At 33.8% G+C, this 21,473-nt stretch overlaps 1 protein-coding gene across 3 annotated transcripts in view; it reads left to right on the top strand.

The window, feature by feature from the left end:
* The window catches only part of USP47 (ubiquitin specific peptidase 47), a 107,110-nt gene that overhangs the window by 31,997 nt on the left and 53,640 nt on the right, over nt 1-21,473 (top strand). For all 3 annotated transcript variants that reach the window (XM_090264037.1, XM_090264034.1, XM_090264031.1), the window contains 6 exons: nt 2,854-3,057; nt 6,393-6,506; nt 8,020-8,158; nt 15,527-15,623; nt 19,733-19,878; nt 20,414-20,493. In XM_090264037.1, coding sequence (XP_090120163.1) covers nt 2,854-3,057; nt 6,393-6,506; nt 8,020-8,158; nt 15,527-15,623; nt 19,733-19,878; nt 20,414-20,493 — 780 coding nt within the window. The remainder of the gene's footprint in view (nt 1-2,853; nt 3,058-6,392; nt 6,507-8,019; nt 8,159-15,526; nt 15,624-19,732; nt 19,879-20,413; nt 20,494-21,473) is intronic.

The following is a 21,473-nucleotide window of genomic DNA, read 5'->3' as shown; positions in this document are numbered from 1 at the left end:
GGGATTTTAATTTTTATTTTTTGATGAGTTCCCAAATTGGGAGGTGGGAGATGGGGAAGAAATTTCACCTCAACGTGATTAGTGTTGGCAATAGTATCAAAAGTTTAGATGCAGTCCATGGATGATAACCACATATTAAGTTGAATTAGAAATAAAGAATGGGCCAAAAGGTTGTGTATAACATCATACAATTTATAAAAGACTATCTTAGAGCTTCAAAAAACAGAGATTTTTGTTTGTTTGTGTTTGTTTAAATTACCCTAGAATTTAAAGAGTGAAATGTGATTGACTCAAAAATTCTGCTTATAGAAAATTTTAAGGAAACAGAAAAGTACACAAAGTGGTATTATGTGGTGTTCATCAAAAAATTACTCTGACATGTAATAAAGTCTAGCCTTGGAGTTAGTAAAATAGAATTGATAGAACAAATTATTATTACTTACCCATGTAATAAAATATTATTCAACTATTATAATGCTGAGTTTTAAAAGTTTGATAGGGAAAGATTACATGGTATATTTATAGGTAAGAAAAGAAGTTACAAAGCAGCATGTATATCCTAAACCAGCATGTGTGTTTAAAAAGCATATGTGGGTGTATGTAGGAAAACTGTTTGGAAGGATATATACCAAAACGTTAGTAGTTATCTATGTTATGGGATTATGGGTGATTTTCCCTTTTTCCTTTACACTTCCTATTTTTTTAAAAAAGGAGCAAAATGACTTATATGCAATGCACAGAAAAGAAAGCTTTTGTCACAAAAAAAGATTAAAAGGCATACATGGAATTAATTTTGTCTTTTCTGTTGTACGCTTAGGTCTTCAAGTGAGATTCAATTGGGGATAATTTCCCCACATTTTGGGGTGAAAAAGTGAGGAAGCTGGAGTGCTTGTACCTTGCTTTCATGTAATTAGGGAAAGAACTAGGAACTGTTAATGTCTAGCCATTTGTATAATGGCCAGGCATTATACACTATTCTTATGTATAAAGCGGCAGCACTTCTGATTTCTGAATTCTTCGGTAGGGTCATCTTACTTGGAAAATCAGGTCCAGCCTATCTGAAACTTCAAAAATCTGGCCACCACAGTATTTTATACCTGGAAAACTTGAACCTACCTCTGAAGTATATTACTGAAATTATAAAAGACCTTTTGTAGTTGAAATTTAGTTGCTCCCTCTTTTATTGTAAACCAGTTTTTGAAAAGGTCCACTTTGTATTTCTCAGTTTGGGATTAAAATGTGTAAAATAATTCATTATATGTTCAATATGACATCTTAAGTTTATAGGTAAAGCCTTTTTTCTGAGAAGTATCAACATATTAGTAATGCTCTTTTTTTGTTATTTGCTTATTTTATAGAAATTATTATCCTTTTTCATTTTAAATGGGTTATTGTTGGTAATTAAATATTTTGATTTGTCTGAACTTTAGTGCTATCCAGTCTGTTTTAAACATTATACTTCTTCCATAACAATTTATTTGTTCTAAACTAAACAGATTAAACTTAACTTCAGTAATCTCTTGTGAGCCCAAAATTGGCAGAAACAAATTAGAATTGTATCAACTCATCAAACAAGCAAAGAAACCTTGTGGCTGTTCTTTTCTTCAGTATGAGGAAATGATAATAATTATTTATTTAAAAATGTATAATATAGAAATAACAAAAGGTTATATTGTAAAAAAAGAAGGAAAGAAATAAATTCTTGCATACTATACCAGTTTGTACAGTTCATATTTCTGAAAATCCTATCATGAAGATAGTGATGAAGTTAGTGAGAGGTCCTCCAGTAAAATGACCGCAGCACTTGACTTTGATGGAAAGCACAAGATTTGCATAATCAGATTTTCATATAAAATAACTTCTGAATTGAAGAAAGATAACATTGGAAGAAGTTAAATTTCTCAGGAAACTATTGCCATCATCTTGGTGTAATATTTTGATTGCTGCACACAGGAAAGAGAAAAGGGGTAAGAATTTGGTGATTGTGTGAGGTGAGGAGGAGGAAGGAGACAAGGAAGATATTCAGCTTTCTGGTTTTACCAGCTGGTGGATGACGGTGCCATTCATTGAGTTGGGCGTTACAGGACTCGGAGGGAGAGAATTCCCAGAAGTATCTGATGCAGCCTATTACCTCTGTGGAAAGTAGTAAAGAAAAGCGGTATTCTTCAATAGCTTGAGGGGGAGCATAGCTTCTTTGAGAAAATGTCCTTAAAATTTTTTTTTTGTCTTGATAATTGTTGAGAAAGAAGGAAGGAAACTTTGTGACCCTAACTTTCTTCTACATTGGTAACTGAAAAGGTTTTTTTCATGCTTTTCAAAACTTCCCCCCTCTGCTGGCTGGTTGTTTGGGCAACCTTGTCAAGCTCCCAATACAATGATAATGGGATTTTTGGACCTCTGATCTACAGGTGCAGCAGCAAAAAGGTCTGGAGGCCTTGTTGCCTATGTCCCTTAGTTACGGATTTTCTAATCTTAGTGAGTCCTCGTTGCATTTCTACACAGTTCCCTTTCTGTTTCTTCAGGAGACCCAGGCAGGCTTGATTTTACTGTGCTAGCAAGGTAATGACACATTATTAAGGGTCCGATTTTGTTATTTTCAACTGAAAATTGCTCAAGTATACTGTCTTCATGGCTTGTTGACCTTAAAAGGTGAAATTTCTCCAAACAAACAAATATGGTGCTTTATATGTTTGACATACACATTAGAGTGTTTTAGACATAACAAAATAGTCATATAGCACAAAGAAAATATTTTGTGTGATTTTAAAAACATTTAATCATAGAAAATGTGGCTGATTATAATTGTTTTCCTTTAAAGATAAATATATATATATATATTATTTTTAATTTCAGATAGAAAATGCTGCTGAAGAACCTAGAATCTTATGTATAATACAAGATACTACTAATTCAAAGACAGTGAATGAACGGATCACTTTAAATTTACCAGCTTCTACTCCACTCAGAAAGCTCTTTGAAGATGTGGCCAACAAAGTAGGCTACATAAATGGAACCTTTGATTTGGTGTGGGGAAATGGAATCAATACTGCTGATATGGTAAAACCCTAGACTTAAAGCATCTTCTCTTAAGTGGCTAATAATATTATAGTCATTATTATTGTTCTTATAAGTGAGTATATTAAATCCTGGAACCCTTTTTAATATAAGCAAAATTGTAATATAAGAGCCTATGTGCAACTCAGTAATTGCATCCCTCTTCATGCCTTGCCTTCATTCTGGATTCAGTATTTGCTTATCCTAAAGTTTGCACCTTCCGTTTTTTGGTTTGTTTTTTTTTTAATATGTGTAAGATGACTATCATATTCTGTCAGCTACAGAAATTGTGCAATATTTGCTGAATGGAATGATGTTCCTCTTGTATTTTTAAATGAAAAAATGCATGATATAAAATTATATATATTTTATAATCTAATTTTTGGAAAAGAACAGAAAAGTGTATAGAAAGAGAAATGAGTAAAAGGATATACACACCAATGTTAACAGAGATTACATACCAGATAGAGTGGTAAGCCCCTCACCGAGAAGTCTGGTGGTGCCATGACATCTACTTCAAGGACCCCACAGTCCAGTTGTAGAGACAGATGTATCAAAAAATAATTACACTGATATGTTTTAAGTACTATAGTATAAATTTCCCCTGAGTGAAAAGAAGAGGCATTGATCAATTTTGCATGGGAGAGTGGTAAAGGAGTCTGTTAAGTTGGCTCCAACTGCACCATTAGTATTCTAAATAGTCTTTTTTGTTTCATGTCTCTTAGTCTCAGTTCACTCTGCATACTAGTTAGAGTTAATCTTCAGTCATCTTAAATCATAGCACCCATGTCATCTTTCAGTTCAGAAATCTTCAGTGACTGCTTATTGTCCACCATTAAAAATCAGATTCCTTCGATTAGCAATCAAGACAAGTTACAGTTAGTCCTTTAAATCTCTGTAATCTTAACTCCCAGACACTGGACTAATTTATTTTCTCAACACAAATTTCCATACTTCTTCATGTTTTTGTTTATATTACTTGTTTCTATCCTATGCTATCGCTGCTCTTAAGTTTTCCAGGAAAATACCTTTAATGGCAAATGAAATTAAATGTGTATCCCTAGGGTATTTGGAGGCCATAGTTTCATTGGCTGTATAGAAGACTCAAAGGTGTTTGATGTTGCCTGATATGCCTTTAAAATTCATGATATTTTGCTTTCTGTTCCATATTTGTTTTTTAAATATAGAACTAATATTTTAAATTAGTCAGCTTTTTCCTTTGAAATTGAATAGTAAAATTGGTAGACCAACAAAGTATACAAAGAGAAACAGTGTTTAATCTGAAACTTTTAATACTCCCTGTTATATCACCATATAACTTCTAGTGTTGCCTCTTTAGTCAGTTTTAAGTATAGTTCTGTACTGCCATGTTTGTCTACCCAAGTCCTTTTTATATTTCACTTTTAAGAAGACTTGATGTCTTCCTCAGGTAGCTTTAAATGTAATCTCTTTATCTTTGTCCTCCTATTCCATTTTTTTTCTTCTGCTGTGCCACTTATCATAGTCTTTGTTTATTATAGTTGTTACTCATTTGTGTCATTCTGTTTGGTAGACTGTTTTGGTGCCTGGGACCTCATAGCACTAATTTTATATCCTCTATAGATATTCCCCTTAGGTATTCAAAAAGTGTTTATTAATATAACATCTACATAATTTCAAATAGCTCTATGTCAGGATTACTTATTTCTCTTTCTTTAGCTATGACTATTCTTAAGTACTCAATTTCTCTATTTTTTTTTTTTTACCTACTGTACGTTTCTAAAGTAAATTTTCACCTGCTTACTGCACAGTGCTGAATGTATGCTCCTCTGAAAACTTGGCACATTCAGCTACTCACCACCTGGTACACACAGACACATTTATTGTGGTAAAACCCCTATATATTCGAACTATATTATCTGATCTTTTATTTCCTGCCGAAGAATGAAAGGGACCCAAAACCTTTCCTTCTTCTATGTGACTTCTCGTAGCTTCAGGTTTTCTATTTTCCTATTTTTCTCATGGATTTCTAGAGACAAAGATAAGAAAAAATTATATAGTTTATTTTATTTCCCTAACACCTACTTTGCACTTACTAGGTATCTAATATTGTTCTGATACTAGGCTCTATACAAATATAACCTCATTTAATCCTTATAACTACTTTATAAGGTAGTTGCTGTTACAGCCTCATATTACAGCTGAGGTGACTGAGTGATGGGGAAGTAAGTAACTTTAACTTGCCCAGAGTCACATAAATATCAAGTGGAAAAATCACTTAAATTTTTTGTCCTTAATACCTGTACTTTTATAAAATGTTACTTTTCTAAGAAATAAAAACTTTTCCATAAAATAAATCCTAAAGAGACATTATTCATGTCTTCAAAACAAAAAAATTTCTTAATATAACAAAAATGTTTTAAAACAAAAGAATAGGATGTTCATCCCATTATTTATTATTTTCACCAATGGACTAGAGTGTGGGTGAGTAGGGCTTGGAGCATACAGAGCTCCATCTCTCATTCACCATTTGGAGTATATCAGAATGACAGCTAGTGTCTAAATTGCTCTAACAGATAAAATAGTTAGGTAAAGACTAAATATCTCAGATGGCTAATTTTGAAAGGGATGATCACTTTTATCCCCCTGGGATCCTCTGGACTTAAAATAGGTATCATATACTAGGACAAGCTTTTCCTTAAGTGGTCTTTCTAAAGGTGCTCATTGTTATAGTACATAATTATTTCAGTTTGTTTAGTGTATTTGGGAATTTTTAATATATTCATATGTAAAAACATGTTTTTAGTTACATGAAAGTATCTTTAGTTAATCTATTAAACACTACATTGCATACATTTTAGAGAACATAGAACACAAATATTTATAATTCTTTTTAAAATTATTTATTTATAAAGATTTTATTTATTTTTAGAGGGAGGGGAGGGAGAAAGAGAGGGAGAAAAACATCAAGGTGTGATTGCCTCTTGCTCGCCTTGAACTGTTGACTCTTTGGTTCACAGGCCAGCACTCAGTCCACTGAGCCACACCAGCTGGGTCTATAATTATTTTTTTATGGAGTACTTTTACCATTACCTTTACTCATTTTAGTTTTTAAGACATTGGGGAATGGCAGCATCTGGGATACCTGTCGATATATGCGCTGTTACTGGGCTTAGCTATCCCAGTACATGAGTAGTTAATTCCAAGTGTCATTTAATAAAATTAACCAGAATCTGTTTAAAAAAATTATTTGAGCCCAGTAATTATAGATATGTGTTCATTTGCATATTACTTGTTTTATTTTATTATTGCAATTAATGTTTTTTATAACCTGAGATATTTTACTTTATTCTCCATAGGCTCCTTTAGATCATACCAGTGACAAGTCTCTTCTTGATGCTAATTTTGAGCCAGGAAAGAAGAACTTTCTGCATTTGACAGATAAAGATGGTGAACAGCCTCAAATACTACTGGTAAACTATTTAGAAAGCCTTATATTCATACTTTGTGTGCATTGTTACCTACTACTTGGGAAGCAGTTTTCTAAAGGAATGAGGAGAGCTATGTATTTTGTAATTTATGTATAATAAATTATTTTCTATTTTTTGTTGGTTTTTTATCAGTGTGTATGTTCACATGGTCACAGTGGCCATCCATAGCATTGTTGTTTGTGTATATGGCTTGTTGCCATGCTGAGAACTCAGGTTACCATTTTCAGGACCACCACCTCAACAGGGATGGGAGTGGGTCTAGGATAATAAAAAGCCACAAAGATCTCCTCCCATGGTTCAGTGGCCTTTCCTTTGGTTAAGTAAGCATTCTCTTGGTTACTATAAATCTTTGACTTTTGCCCCAGGTTTTTTGGTGTTTTGGAGGAGGGCCAGACCCCCAGAATTCTCTACTCTGCCATTTTCATTCCCACTGCCTGCCCCTCTTCCTGCTTTTTGGGGGAATGACTAGTTTGTAAATTTCATGATATATTTCTATTATTTTTGTGTTTACTCCAACTCATATTTTGATGTGATTTCCAATCTGGTTTAGTGGTCTTAATGATGGTCAAACCCAGTAATTCCTAATTTCAGGGGCATTCTTTTAAAAAATTTGAGAAATTTGGTTTGATTTAACCTTGCTATTTTATGCAGTTAAAAAAAGGAAGGCTCAGAGTTTATGGACTTTTTCAGACCCTTCTCTTCAATGAAACTTCCTTTAGGAAAAGTTCTGTTTGATGCTTTTCGTTTAGAAGTCTATCGTGAATTATAATGCCTTTCTGCAAAGTAGTTAATGATTAAAAATAGGGCATCCATACTGAAGCAATATTAGAATATGCTCTCCGACCTTTTTAAATCTTATTTATTTTTATGACATTATGAGAAGATTTTGATTAGCCTGATATTGAAATCAGCTAAAAATGTAGGAACCTCTGGATTCACTATTTGGGAATTTGTGCTTTAAAATTCATAGTAATTACTCTTCAGCTCTGTCTTAATTGTTTGTACTGATTTTACATCCCTGAATCCTTTTCAACATTTTTCTCATTAATGGGAGATTTTTTATTGGAGGCAGTAGGAAACTATCCATTCAATTCAACACTTACTGAGTATCTGCTACCTGGCAGGCCTATTGGCAAGAATGACGTAAAAATGAGTGATGGACTCTGTAGTTCACAATGGTACTTTTGATTTATTAGTACCCAAAAATCTCCTTTTTCTCATGTAAATGAAATTTGAAAGGTAATTAAAGAAAATTAAGAAAGTAAGAACTCTGGAAAGAAACATGAGCATCTCTCCAAAGTATTTACATCAGCCATCTTTCGATCTTCTCCACAGAAAATATTAAGAGTATACCCTCTTAAATGTCTTAGTGGTTAACAGTAATAATAATGCTACATCTTCTTTTCCTTGCCTCAGCAATTAGTATGTATTTTTCTGTTTTTGTTTTTTACTGTTTCAGCAACATTTAGTAAATATTGGTTATGCTGCATTTTAGGAGGATTCCAGTGCTGGAGATGACAGTGTCCATGACAGATTTATAGGGCCACTTCCCCGAGAAGGTTCTGTGGGCTCTACCAATGATTATGTCAGCCAAAGCTACTCCTATTCATCTATTTTGAATAAATCAGAAACTGGTAAGATTTGTCATTGTTGTATTTTCATGAAATATTGGGCATTAGCCCAGAGTAATATTAGCAATCTCAAGCCTAGTCCCCTCATTTTATGGATTAGAAAACTGAGACCCAGAGCAAGATCAGTAGTTAGCAGAAGCAAAGTTAGAACAAGAATGTGGTTTCCCTTTTCCTCAACTCATTTTTCTTTTTACCATATTCTTCCTGCCGCTATTTATTTATTTATTTGTTTGTTTTTAGAGAGAGGGGAAGGGAGGGAGAAAAAGGAGAAAAACAGCAATGTGTGGTTGCTTCTTGCACGTCCTTAACTAGGGCCCTGGCCTGCAGCCCAGGCGTATGCCCTGGCTGGGAATTGAACTGGCAACCCTTTGGTTCTCAGGCCAGCACCCAATCCACTGAGCCAGTAATTCAATTACTGCCACTATTTAGTGATAAGGTAAAAAAAATACTGAATTTGCATTTCGAAGGAAGACTTGTTATTTTTGGTAAGTTTTTATTTTGAATTTAATATTAAGTTCTTGATATTGACTTCCTCGGAAAGGAATGCCTCTGCTATCTCTTTTGTATTAGAATAGACTACAGGGGATACTTCCATTTTAAAACAGATAGATCAGGCTTATTTTATTAGACCTACTATGTTATCTTTTTGTTTAATTATATATTTGACATTAATGATGTAATTAAAATTTTTTGTTAACTTTTTCCCCAAACATGATTAAACCTAGATTTTTGAAATATTTCAATTTATTGAGCTAGTGAAATTGTTTTTTTAATACAAATGCTATTCCTTTACATATGATTGGTTAATTGCCTAAAAATATAGTTTAGATACTTTTACATGGCATTTCATCTTACACCAAACCTTTGCAATAGATCATATTATTTATATCAAAAGAAGTGGAAACTGGGTTACAGAGAAGCCTTTGATTTTGTAGCTAGTTAATGCTCGGTATGGCTTTCGAACCTTTAGTCTTAAAACTTCAAGATAATTTGAAATATTGCATACAAATATCTGTTATAAAAAGAAAACTATAGAGTTACATTGCACATTTTGTTTGAATGTGATCTGTAATCTTCCATTTACTATATTTTGTAACTAAAACAGAATAATTTCTCATAGCTAATGATTTGTGCAGGCTTAATGGTGTATTCTGGAAATTGCAGTAAAAGCTGGTTGTGTTGGGTATTTAGGATGATGTATCAGTAGAACTTTTTGTAACAGACTACCAAGAATAAAAGGGAATGCAAAATTATCTTGTTTCAGATAATAGGAGACAATTAAGCTGTTTCTCAGTACACTGTCTACAGTAGTGATTCTCAAGTTTTTATGTCTTAAAAAATCATTTGGGGATATTTGTTAACAGGTTCCAAAGCAGTACTGATTTAGCTGTTCTGGAGCAGGCTGGATAAATTCCATTTTGTTTTAAATAAGCACCCTAGATTTTTCTGAGATAGTTGAAACACCCAGAAAGTTCTAGATTTAGCAAATCAAGATTTTAAAAATATTTGCTTTGTATTCTGACAGTCGGTTCAGCCTTTAAGCAACAAGTATTTACAGAACTCCTCCTTTGTGCTGTGTACTGTATGACTCTTTGATGCCCATAAATTCCTAAACATTAAAACATTCTTTAAAAATATCTTTTCTCTGATCATATAAATGTAATACATATTGTCACACAATAAAATTAAGAGAGTGAAAATCACTAATAGTACTCCTATATATATATGCTTTTAAGAAAATAGGGTAATCATGATATGAGCAGATTTTTAGTCTATATTTTTTAGTTAAATGCTACGTGGGGAGCATTTTTCAGTGCTATTAAGTATTTTGATATGGGGCTGAAAATTAAAATCATAGAAAATTAGTGTTTTAGTTATATGGCTTAGGTTTAAACTATCTGTTACTGGTTTCATAATGAACATTCTTTCACCTAAGATTTTTCATCTCTGATTATTTCCTTAGGGTAAGTTCTCAGAAATTAAATTACTAAATAGAAATTTATTTTTAAAAAATTTAGAGGCCTTTGATATACATTGCCATGTAATCGTAGTCTTTTTGCCCAATTACTGTTCCTCACACACCTCTATTCCACTCCTTTTTCCTACCTGTACATTTTTCTTAAGTATTCTGGGGTGCTGCCTTTCTGAATTTAAATAGTCTATAAGCATCCCAAAGAAGTATGCTTCAAAATTCATTTTGACCATTGGACAGGTGTATAAAAAATGCTGTGGTACATATAGGCAATGAAATATTATTTGGCCATTAAAAAAAAAAGAATTAAATCTTACTATTCAATATTTGTGACAGCATGGATGGACCTAGAGCATGTCATGTTAAATGAAATAACTCAGAAAGAAAGAAAGACCATATGATTTCACTTACATGTGCAATCTAAAGATCAAAATAAATGAACTAACAAGACAGAAACAGACTCATAGGTACAGACTCATGGTTGCGGAAGGGAGGGGGATTGACAGATTAGGTAAAAAAAAGTGAAGGGATTAAGAAGTACATATTGGTAGTTATAAAATAATCACAGGGATGTAAAGTATAGCATAGGGAGTACATTAAATAATGCCATAATAACTATGCATGGTGCCAAGTAGGTACTGGAAATATCGGGGGAAAACTTTGTAAAGTATATGATGTGTAACCACCATACTATATACCTGAAACTATTACAGCATAATAGTGAATGTAAACTGTAATTGAAAAATAAAATTTAAATTAAAAAACTTATTTTGTTAGTGACTATTGAATTTTCATTTTCCTTAAGAAATTACTGTAAATCTTCACATGCGTGCAAACTTTTTATTAGAAAATGTTCTTATGATTTTAACTCAGGGCTCTAGGAACACATTTCTCTATAATGCAGTGGGCTTGGAGACTTACCATATTCTTCCCTGTCTTCTTTGTTTAACAACTTTTTCTGATAGCCAGTGTTTGGGGGTCAGGGGATAAGAATTTTGAGAAGGTCAGTAAAGGAGTGGATTGAAGGCTGATGTGGACTTGGAGGTGATTAGAACTTATGTGAGTAGGGTGTTTCATTTTTTAAATGCATATCTGTCCTGGGCCAGTTTCTTTTAACAGTTCTTTTCTCAACTGCAGGAGTTTGCCTGTTTGATTTCTACTTTATTATCTGTTGGTTCTGTTTATGATTTCTTTCTGCATGTGTACTCTGCAGAGTGGCATATGTTCTCACATTATTCTCCTTTACTGGCTTGTAATACTTAACAATTTTTATTCACACCTATTTCAGATATAGGACCCACTTGATAGTACTTGTCATTTGAAGTTTGTTGATTTAGACAATGCATAATGATAAAAGATTTCTATTAATTCAGTAGCATATTTAACTTATTAGTCTCACTAAAATTTTCATATTAAAAAAATAGTAGTGCATTTATGTGAGACACTGTTCATTCTGTTTAAAGTATTGTGCTAAATCAAGTATAAAAGACCATAGGTTTCTCTCTGATTTTATTGCTAATGACAAAATAATGAGTGATGGCAAAAGTAAATTGCTGTTACTCCCTCCCTCCTTCCCGTAAAATGCTCTCTCCTACCCCCCCCTTTTTTTTAAGCCCAGGGAAGGGAAACACAGTCACATATAAATGATACATGATTGGTCTATAGGGTAGAGTAGTCTCCTGGCTGGAGCACTGTTTTCTTTGTGGGGAAGAGTCTGTTTATGTGAACTGAGAATGAAATAATGCTTTTCATTATTAATAATCAGGCTAGGTATCATACAGATTTGAGTTACTTGTAAGTTGTATGCTCTTACCTCTCATATGCACCTACTGCTTGCAGATTCAACCCCTGCCCTTAAAGTCTGATGTGGAGGAAATATAAATAAATAGGTAATTATAGAATAGTGAGATAAAGCCTCTGATACAGATTAAGGACAGGCTGTTATGAGAAACTCAAGTGGGAGATGGGTAGTAATTGAAGTAATTTATAATTATGAAAAATGTAAAGTAAACTACATCAACACAGTGTACTTAAAATAAAGATGAAACCCTTTAGAAATCAAAGCTTGAACTTTAGTCCAAAGGGAAAGGTGGTAGCTACTTGGTCTCTTCGTATTGTGCAGGTGCAGGTAGTGTGGATCTATTCCTCTTTTTCACAGCTGACCAAGATTCATCTTGCATATTTTTTCTGTCTTTTCATCGCCGCTTTTGGCAGATAGGTATCCACAGACCTACCATTTCTTAAGACATTTTTATATAATTGTTGGAAAATTGAAAAGGTATTTTGAAAAGCTTTAGTGAACACCATCATCATCCTTTGAGAAAGGATTAAGTTTTGATTCTTTTCTTTTTTTGTTGATTTTCTTTTTTTAGAGAGGAAGATTGAGAGAGTAAAAACATCAGTTTGTTGTTCCACTTATTTATGCATTCATTGGTTGATTCTTTTTTTAAATATTTTTTATTTTTTTATTTTTAAGTATATTTTATTGATTATGTTACAGTAGTTCCAATTTGTTTCCCCTTTGCTCCCCTCTGCCCAGTACCCCCCCACTTCCCTCCAGTAATCCCACCCCCCTTAGTTCATGTCCATGGGTCATGCATATAAGTTCTTTGGCTTCACCCTTTCCTATATTATACTTAACTTTCCCCTGTCTATTTTATACCAACTGATTATGCTTCTTAGTCCCTGCACCATTTCCCCATTTCTCCCTGTCCCCCCTCCCAGCTGATAACCCTCCAAATGATCCCCATACCTATGATTCTGTTCCTATTCTGGTTTGCTTAGTTGGATTTTGTTTTTATTTTTTAGGTTCAGTTGTTGATAGTTGTGAGTTTGTTGTCATTTTAGTGTTCATAGTTTTGATCTTCTTTTTCTTAAGTAAGTCCTTTTGACATTTCATATAGTAATGGCTTGGTGATAATGAACTTTAGCTTCACCTTGTGTGGGAAGCACTTCATCTGCCCTTCCATTCCAAATAATAGCTTTGCTGGATAGAGTAATCTTGGTTGTAGGTTGCTTTTCATCACATTGAATACTGCTTTCCAGTCCCTTCCGGCCTGCAAAGTGTCCTCTGAGAAATCAGCTGATAGTCCTATAGGCACCCCCATATAGGCTACTCTCCGCCTCTCTCTTGCTGCACCCAGGACTCTGTCTTTATCTTTCACCTTTGGCATCTCAATCATGATGCATCCTGGTGTGGTCCCTTCTGGGTCCAGCTTGCCCCAGACCCTCCGTGCTTCCCGGACCTGTATGTCTGTCTCCTTCGCAAAATTTGGGAAGTTCTCCTCATTTTGTTCAATTCTTGCTTCCTCATTCTGCACTGGTTGACTCTTTTTTTTTTTTTTCTTATGTTCCAAATCATTGATCTGAACCCCGGTTTCCTTCCCTTCACTATTGGTTTTGTGTGGCTCTTCCTTTGTTTCACTTAGTATAGCCTTCACTTCTTCTCTTATGCGTTTGCCGTACTCAAGCATATTTGTCAAGCCTGTGAGCATCTTTATCACCAGAGTTTTGAATTCTGCATCTGTTAGGTTGGCTATCTCCTTGTTGCTTAGTTCTCCCACTGGAACCTTGATCCGTTCCCCCTTTTGGCCCCCTTTTGGGTTATACTACTCTGTCTCCTCATCTTGACAGGCTCCTGTGTTTGTTTGCCTCCATGTCCCAGGTAGAGCTGTTGCTCCTATAATGTAAGGGGCGGAGCCTTAGGGATTCGTCAGTACAGTATGACCTGTTTCACCACGTTGTGGTGCTGTATGTGGGGGAGGGGTCCAAGAGGGAATAATGCTGCCTATCCAGCACTCGCCCCTTTTCCAGGTACTTCTCCCACTTCCGCACCGGACTGGCGCCCCTCTAGCTGCTGCACTGGCCGTTGTTCCTAGAGTGGGTGGGTCTGCGGACGTTCTAGGACCATGTGGACCATTTAAACAAGGAGATTCTGCTGAGACCTGCAGTTTCTGCCTCCACCCCAACCCCCACTGGTCTGCATAGTCAGAAGCAATGAGGCTTGATTTTCCCAAGTGCTGGGACAGTGAGCTGCGAGGTCCAGGTGTCCCTCCTGACTTTTAAAACATGTGATTGCGCTTTCTGCTGGTGTGCCACTGCCACACCGCATCCTCTCTGCCCTGGCTCTGCCCCTCCTATCTGTCTGGATGAGTATTTCTTCTTTATCTTTGTTTGCTGGACTTCCATGCAGCTTGACTTTCTAGAACTTGGGGTTGTTTCTAGATTTGAGGTAGTTATATTCTTACTTAGTTGTGGAGGGAGAAGCAGCGTGTCTGTCTATGCCTCCATCTTGGCCAGAAGTTGATTCTTGTATGTGCCCTGACCAGGGAAGGATTGAGCCTACAACCTTGGCATATCTGGACAGTGCTCTAGCCAACTGAGCTACTCAGCCAGGGCAGATTTAAGGTTTTATTTATTTATTTATTTTTTAAGACAATCAAGTTTTTCAGTATTAATTAAGAGTAAATAGGTTTAATTATTAGGCAAGGTATTTACCACATTTTGCTCAAATAATGAGGTTTAACTAAAATGATAAGACTGACTTTTTTTTTTTTTTTTAGTATATATGCATCTTATAAACTGGGTCTGTAATCTACTTCTAGAGAAAAGTTCCCAAAGTCTTCTCAACAGTGGTAGCCATATCCAATTACATATATATAGCAAAGTACTTTTATTTTATTATTATTGTTATTTTATTTGAAAAGCACTTGTGAACATTTAATGAACTTCTCTCTGTGGCTTCAAGCTACCAGGACACAGGCTTCCCTGACACCCTTAATCATTTCCTCAGCTTAAATTTTAAGTTCATAAAAGTTTCTTCTTTTTCTTTTCTCCCTCCATCCCTCTCATCTTCTCTACTTCCACTTCTGACTTCTCTTCTTGCTTTATAGTCACTCTGTGCATAACATGCTCATCTGCAGAATCTGATAATTTATGGACTTATTAAAATAGAGGAAGTTGTTATGAGTTTTTATGTAATGAGTTTAATCTCATATGTTACTAATTCTTAGTGGTTCAGTTTGGTCCTCCTACATTGGATATGTTTGATAGTTAAAGTGAATATGTTTACACTTTTCCATTTTAAACCACAACTTTCAGATTTAGGGTACAAAGATTATTTTTATGTCAATTAAACATACTATATTAAACATATTTCTCTTAAAGTTTTATTAAATGCTACATAATATTCATGTGCATCCCTGGACATATAACAAGATGACTTGCTGGGAAACAAGGTTTATATAGTGCAAATATTTCTTAGGTGCTGTTAAAATGAAAATAATTTACAACTAAGTACTTAGCCTCTCAATTTGTACTGTTTTTAATTCTTAACTTCTTTTTTGTTATTTTTTAATATAAATGCTGATTTATATATATTTTGTGCTCTCTTTTTAAAGGATATGTGGGATTAGTAAACCAAGCAATGACTTGCTATTTGAATAGCCTTTTGCAAACACTTTTTATGACTCCTGAATTTAGGAATGCATTATATAAGTAAGTATTTTTAAGATTCTATAAATAAAATATAGTTTTAAATGAATAAAATCTAGTTTATCTTTTTACAGTTATTTGTAAAGCTTGCGTTATTTCTTCATAAGACACACCAGAATAATATATAAGAAAAGGATTTTATGAGAGATTGGCATATGGAAAGTTTGTGGAGAGAGAATCAGAAATGCATAGACAACAAAGGATAAATTGATAAGATTTACATTTGGGATAAATTATTATTTATAAGCTTCCCTTCTTAAAGCTTTAACACTTTTATGAAGAAATCTGTTATCTGCTTTTTGAGATAATCTGAATATGTAAACTACTTCTTTCCCTTAACTTATCAACTTAAGAAACAAAAGTTGTCTTTTTAAGCTTGCAAACTTTGTTTCTGATTAATACATAAAACGCTCTTCTGTGTTTTGTGTTTGCTTGTTTCTAAAAGACTGCATACATCAGATATTTTTAAATGCTTTATGGAGGAAATCCATATGTAAATTAACCCTTTATACACCCTCATTTATTAACACACCCTTGCATTTTATATTTTCTTTAATGTATCCATAACTTTTTAAAAGACATTTTAAAGTACAAATAAACTAATTTCTTTCCTTTTTCATCTTACTTTTGAGTAACATCTTTGAAATTACTCTAAATATGTATAAAGTATTTTGGGAACTTCTAATGTTTGTTATATTGTTCATACAACATTATATTGCCATGGCATTCATATGTAAATTAAATTTACTTATAAAAGTTACCTTTTTCATTCAGCAAGTATTTGTTACCCAGTAGTGTTTATATATGCTAGACACTTGGTGGAGAGAGATGGAGTTAGAAGTAAGGTCTTTGTTCTTGAGTAAGTTACGGATCTCTTTACAATAGCAACATTTGTGTTTATGAAATAGTTTAAATAACATCTAAGGGAAGCTAAATACATGAGAGCTTAGAGAGAAGGGAGCTTAATGAAACTTGGAGAAGTGGCTTAGTGTAGAAACTAGAATATGAGGTTATGAAGCTAGGTATGATTTGGTCAGGTTGGGAACATATAGAAAGCATTGCAGATGGTACTTTCAAGCGCAAAAATGACTAATAGTGCTACCTGAATGTTAGTTTTTATTAGTTTGTATCAAACACTGCATTGAACACTTTACATATAGACTCATTTAATTCTTATGGTTCCTGTATGAATTACACAGTGCTGTTATCCACATTATACAAAAGGGTAACTGAAGGCGCAGAGAGGTTAAGTACTGTGCTAGAGGCCATAATGCTAGAAGTGGCACACCAAGTAGATGTAACAATCCATTTTCCTATTCTGCCTATATTATAGCTGATGGCAGAAAACATAATATTTCTTAGGGGCCTCCAGAAGATAGCATAATTGTAGTTTTGTCAGAGTACTGGAAGTTGAGGTTAATAGATGAAGTCTGGAACCTGACCTCAAAACTAGAACAAACTGAACAGTCTAGGGTGATGTGCCTGCTTTGGCAAGTAATGCATGGGAATGGGGATCCCAGGAGCTTGATTAACCATGAGTCCTAATCCCTGGAAACGGTCTGTATATATCAGCACTGTGGAGAAGACCAGAGCATAGCCAGGGCTACTCATTCAGCAAATATATATTGTGCACTTACTGTATGTTAAGCACTCTTAAGCACAAGATTACAGTGGTGAATAAGACAAAGGCCCTCTCTTCAAGCTTCCATAAGTCAGTTAATATAAATGAGTATATTATACATAGTCTTATGTGCCATGAAGAAAATAACAGGACAATGTGGAAAGCCTAACTGTCAGGAGGTGGGGTAGTCAGGGAGTTCCTCTCTAAGGAACTCTACCATGTGAATAGAACTCACACGAGCCAATCTTGTGAAGATCTAGGGGAAGAACATTCAAAACAGACAGAACTCCAAGTGCAAAGGCCTTTGAGGAACAAAAACCCATTGTGTCTGGAGCCCAGTGAGTTAGGCGGGGAAGAGAGACATAAGGTTAAATAGGAAAGCAAAGTGCAATGGGGATTGTGAGAATAGAGTGATGTTTATTGCCAGTTGGGGAACAAAGCTTGAGAGCCTGATGATGTTTCATAATGTAGAACCAAGGAAGGGATGTCTTATTAAAAAGGCTGGACCTCACTGCACTACAGAGAGGGTCGCACTAGCGTGAAAGGATAGGGTTCTATTACTTTATTTTCTTTGCTTGTTATATAATAGTCAACAGTCTACCATTTTAGGTGTGGAGGCATGTAAGTGATGTGTTAAATACATTGTTTCAGGAAAGTTTATATATTGCAGCATGCAGAATTGATTTGAAAGATAGGGAACGCTGGAGGAATCTATTTTTAAACCAGACACAGATATATGAGGCTCAGAATGAAGCCGGTGGCAGTGGTTATTATATTTTGGGTCAAAAACTGATACGACATAGTGACAAATTTTATTTAGGAATAAAGGAAAAGGAAGAATCAAATATGGCACTAAAGTTTCTAATTTAGGTGACTGGAGTAACAGCAAGTACCAATAAGATTTAAAACCTTTTTAAGGTATTTGTACCAGGACTAAAAGGACAGGTGAGAATTCAGTTTTATATTACAGTAATTCCTCCCCACTAGTGAATTTCCCTGGCAAGAAATTTAAGCATTCTGTATTTTGACTTCACTGTTTCTTTACAGCTACTGGGAGGATTTTAGATCCCATAATGTCAAGTATAACTTCTTTCTATTGAGAAAAATAAGAATAAAAGAGGGCTAGGGATTGAATGTACAAGAGTGAATAATGAGTAGAGGTGTTTGCAGGGAAGCTTTGAGAAAAAAAAATGAAATGTATTCCACTGACATCTGCAAGGCAAAAGAGAGTTTCAGTATGTTAAAAAAAAAAAGAAAAAAAGAAGAGAATCACAGAGCTGCAACTTCCAAGCCCTAAAATAAGAAAAGTATTGAGTACTTTAGCAGAGGGCCATATGAAAAGAAGAAAAAATAAAATATTTTTAGTATATTTATAAATTGCATTATAGGAAAGTTATGTTCCAACCTCCTTTTGAATCCAAAAAGATTCTAAAAAGAATTGAGTAAGAAAGTAAAAAGTAATAATCTCATAGCCAGCTTAAGATAAAGATAACCATTAATAATATCCTTATTAATATTTGGCATTTTATTTTATTGTATATAAATTATTTTAAGGACTTTTGTGGGTACATTACAAACTTGAATCCCACCTTATTTTTTTCAAACTGACCTTAAGTTCTTTTGTTAGAAATTTGCTTGTTATTGAAACAGACCCTAGACTAATGTTTATCAGAAGTATGTGAGGGTAAATATCATATCTGGATTATTTTATTTACTTATAATCACTTTTTATTATGGAAAAATTCAAACATTAAAAAACAGTGAAATATTGTAATGAATTTATCTGTACCTATCACCTAGCTTTGAATATTATCAACTCATGATCAGTCTTTTTTATCTGTAATCCTCCACTCTAATTTTTTTGGAAGCATACCTCATCATACCATCTGTAAATTATATCTCAGGTCAATGCTAAGATTTCCCTGATTACTTCATAATCTGTTTAAACAATCTGTTCAAATTAGGATCCAAGTAAGACTTGTGCATTGAAATATGATTGATAAAACATTTAATCTATTTAATTCCCTTTCTGTCTTTTTTCCCCTTGTAATTTATTCCTTAAAAAAAATACACAACTATTGTAACAATATAATCAATAAAGAAAAGCTGGAAAAAAAAAAATACACACACACACACACATGCGTCATTTGTCCTATAGTTTTTAACAGTTTAGATTTTGACGGTTGAATGCCATGGTGTCCTTTAATATTGTTCTCTTCCTTGTATTTTTTTGTGAGTTAATAATTAGAAAAGAGCCCTGATCAGATTCAAATTTGACAGTTACTTTTATTTCACATTGCTTTCTTATGTCTTTTCTTATTAAAGTCTAAGTTTCTTCTGAATTTATGAATTGGAGAAAGACTAATGTTTCATGATAGTAATAGCTTGTTAATATTCAAACTATAGGATCTGACATATTATGCTAATATTAATTATGCTTTGGAAAATAAAAATATTTTGTAAATAATTTTCAGTCATTTTATTTCAATAGGTGGGAATTTGAAGAATCTGAAGAAGATCCAGTGACAAGTATCCCATACCAACTACAAAGGCTTTTTGTATTGTTACAAACAAGCAAAAAGAGAGCCATTGAAACCACAGATGTTACAAGAAGCTTTGGATGGGATAGTAGTGAGGGTACTAATTCTCTTGTAATGATAAGTATTTCTAATATTCAGAGGAATTTTGGCAGACAGTATTATAAACAAATATCAATATAACACAAAATTTGTGTTAAGAACTTAATTAACCTGAAACGTTTTCATTGCTTTTCGCTGGGATTTAAAAATAATTTATTTTTAAAATTTAAGCTCTGAGGTGTAAATTTTTGATCACTTAAAAATTTCCTGTAAAATGCATTGGTTATACTCTACTTACATGTACTTAATCTAAAAAGTTTAACTTTGTCATCTTTTTTTCTTAACTTTGTAGTGAAAAGTAAAATAGCAAATATCATACATAGCACCATAAAGCATGTTATTTACAAATACTGAGATACCTTTGTTCTTTTCCTGTGATTGCCTTGTAATGACTATTATGTGTACTTTTTTTTTTAATTTTGCATTGTTTTGTGTAGTCTTTTGAATGTTTCTGACAAATTTGTTTTTAAACAATCAATGTTTTATTACACTAAATTTATTGCTATTTTTAATCAAATTTTGTCTTAAAATAGCTTGGCAACAGCATGATGTACAAGAACTGTGCAGAGTCATGTTTGATGCTTTGGAGCAGAAGTGGAAACAAACAGAACAGGTAGTTCTTTCAAGTTGATGGGAATGTTTTCTACTAAATCACTTTTTACCTTAAGTGACTTCTGTTCTGTTGGAATGTTTTAGCTTGGTCATAGTTCAGTTGTGAAAGTACTAAATGGGAAATTGAAAATACTAGGTTCTCAGTTTGCCATTAACTGAGTCATAAAAATCCTTGTTAAACCACTGTAGACCTCGGCTTCCTTGTCTTTATTTTCAAATAGGAAGTTGGGCTCTATCATCTAGATGGTTTCTTTTTAGCTAAAACTATGTGATTCATATATATATATATATATATATATATATATATTGTACGTGTGTGTATATATGATTTGGGGGGATGCTTTTTGAACAGTATTAGATATTTAAGTAAATTACACGTCTATAATCGGTAGCACATTACAAAGTATATTCATCAACCATTGCCTTTGTTTTGACATTTTGGATCCTTGTTATTCTGACCCTGTTCTTAGCCAGTGGAGGGTGGAGCAGGTTTAGAAGATGTAATAACATTAGATATGTCATTGAGATGAGGTGTAAGGCTGAATTGGATGGGGCTCAACTCAGTACAGAGGATTTATAGTGGGTGTAGTGATAGAGAATCACAGGGATTAAAAAGGGGGGAGGGGTTGGAGAATCTGGGCAGTAGTCTGGAGGGTCTGTTTTCTGGTTTGAACTGTTAGGATATCTTTGACCAATGTTTTTTAAACTGTAGATTGTGATCTATTCATGGGCTATGAAGTTTAGTAAATCCACACCAGCACTTTAAAAAAATGTAGAAAAGAAAAGTATAAGAGAATATCACATAAGGGCAAGTATTATTATTATGTAACTTTTGTTATAGTTATATGTACTGGGTTGCAATGAAAATTATTTTCTTTCTGTGGGTTACTGTCAAACCTTAAAGACACTGGATTGAACCACTAGAAATGATACAGAAGACGAAATCTAATGTGACTAGGGCAGGTGAATGAAGAAGGCTTC

This window comes from Furipterus horrens, unplaced genomic scaffold (genome assembly GCF_987537825.1).
Source record: "Furipterus horrens unplaced genomic scaffold, mFurHor1.1.pri manual_scaffold_2, whole genome shotgun sequence".
Classification (NCBI taxonomy): Eukaryota; Metazoa; Chordata; class Mammalia; order Chiroptera; family Furipteridae; genus Furipterus; species Furipterus horrens.
Note: the sequence above shows the minus strand (reverse complement) of the source record. Positions and strands in the feature narration are given on the sequence as shown.